The sequence below is a fragment of the Terrapene carolina genome, unplaced genomic scaffold, assembly GCF_002925995.2.
Source record: "Terrapene carolina triunguis isolate 2854851 unplaced genomic scaffold, T_m_triunguis-2.0 Scaffold694, whole genome shotgun sequence".
Taxonomy (NCBI): Eukaryota; Metazoa; Chordata; order Testudines; family Emydidae; genus Terrapene; species Terrapene triunguis.
The window spans coordinates 140,926-142,938 of NW_020665045.1; the positions used below are offsets into that span (position 1 = coordinate 140,926).

General features: G+C 51.9%; 1 protein-coding gene across 1 annotated transcript; it reads right to left on the reverse strand.

Moving 5' to 3' along the window:
• Positions 1–820: 820 nt before the first annotated feature.
• Positions 821–1,768, reverse strand: LOC112107593 (olfactory receptor 52E4-like). The gene has a single exon (XM_024201355.2). The coding sequence runs from the start codon at positions 1,766–1,768 to the stop codon at positions 821–823; it is 948 nt and encodes a 315-aa protein (XP_024057123.2).
• Positions 1,769–2,013: the final 245 nt, after the last annotated feature.

The window sequence follows — 2,013 nt, forward strand, 5'->3', positions numbered from 1 at the left end:
GCAGGATCACCCCGCGGATCAGCATGGGGGAGGGCGCGCTGATGGCCGCCCTGGGAGGTGAATCACCGGCCCCAGAGGGTTCGCGGCTGGGAAGAGGCTGGAGGGGCGAGCCCGGGGATAGGGGAAGGCGGCTCGCCCCCGCCCCGAGCACCTTCCAATCCCCGCCCCGCCACTACTCCCTGTGGCGCCGGCACACGGCAGTGCCACGCGCTCCGAGCTCGCAGCCTGTTGGCTCTAGCGCGCGCCCTTTGCTCCCTGCAGCCTCCAGAGCAGCGCTCGAGGACAAGGGCTAACCGCCTTCCCCGCCCCCAGGCACTGGCACTCCCCTCCCAGAGCTGTGATAGATCCCAGGAGTACTGACGGGATCTCTTTCTCCACTGGGTTAGTAACAAATTAAGAATAAACATTTAAATTTTAACAGGAATCAGTGCCCTTTAAGTGACTTGCCATAAGATGTGAGATCATATTGGTTTTAGAGATGACTGGGTTGCAGCTGAAAAGGGAGGGGAAGACAGGAGGAAGTGACGGGGCAGTGCCTTGGGGAGAAGACACACAGCAGGGTCGAGGCTTGACAAAAGAGATGGTACAAGATTGCAATTTCAGGCACCCAGCTAAGATCAATTAGAAAGGTCACAACCCAGTGTAGTGTCCACAACCTGATTCCCCAGTTCATCACATTGACACAGCTCAGTAAGGACAGGAATTGTTCAATGTCTCTCTGTCTGTCCAGTAAGTGATTGACGGAAGAGGCCCCAGCACCATGGACCAGCCAGCTCTGCACAGATCTCAATCTGAGAGCCAGAGGACAAGGAGAAAACATTTAGGTCTCTTTATGAGTAAAGAGCTGGAGCAGCCTGCCCCGGATCTGTTTGGTCCTCACCCCATAAATGATGGGGTGCAGCATGGGGGGCACCAGCTGGTACACGCTGGTAATGAGAATGAGGAAATGCAGTGGCACATTTTGGCCAAACCACTGAATGAGAGAGGAGACTAAATCTGGGATGTACAAAACTGAGATAGCACAAAGATGAGAGATGCAGGTTCCAAATGTTTTGAGCCGGGCATCCTTTGTGGGGAGGCGGAAGATGGCCCTGAGGATCAGAGTATAGGACACGGCGATAAAAAATAAATCCATTCCACTCACAGAGATAATATTAAAAAGGCCATAGTAACTACTGATGCGGATGTCAGCGCAGGCCAGCTTCGCCACAGCTATATACCCACAATAGAAATGGGGGATGATGTTGGTTCTGCAATATGGCCACTGCCTCACCAGGAAGGGATAGGGTAGTGTGATTATGCCACTACGCAGCACCACGGCCAGGCCTATCTTGGCCACAACAGAGTTTTTCAGGATCGTGGAATATCTCAGCGGATTGCAGATGGCCACGTAGCGATCAAAAGCCATGGCCACGAGGATTCCAGACTCCATCTTTGTGAAGGAGTGAACGAAATACATCTGTGTGAGGCAGGCACTGAAACTGATCTCCCTGGAATTGAACCAGAAGATGCTCAGCATTTTGGGTATGGTGGATGTGGACATGACCAGGTCGCTGACGGCCAGCATGCAGAGGAAATAGAACATGGGCCCGTGGAGGCTTGGCTCCCTCATCACAATGAAAAGGATGCTGAAGTTCCCCAATACAGCTATGGAGTATATAGCACAGAAGGGAATGGAGATCCAGATATGGGCTGCCTCTAGGCCAGGAATCCCAAGTAGGATGAAGATGGAGGGGTTGGTGAAGTCGGTTGTGTTAGAATCTGACATGGTGTAGTGGAGAAAATGTCCAACTCTGAGACAGAACGGTGTCTCCTGCATATACCATATGCTCCCCTATCTTTCTGTGTGTTCCCAGGATCTCGGGTGATGGTCGCAGTAGAAATGCCTGAATGGAGAGAAAATGTTAATATGAGACACTGCGTGGAATAGTGGACGCTGTTCTTATGGGAGAAGCAGATTGGTCGCTCTTCACACACTGAAAAATGGCATTTTCATTATTCAGAGAAAATAAC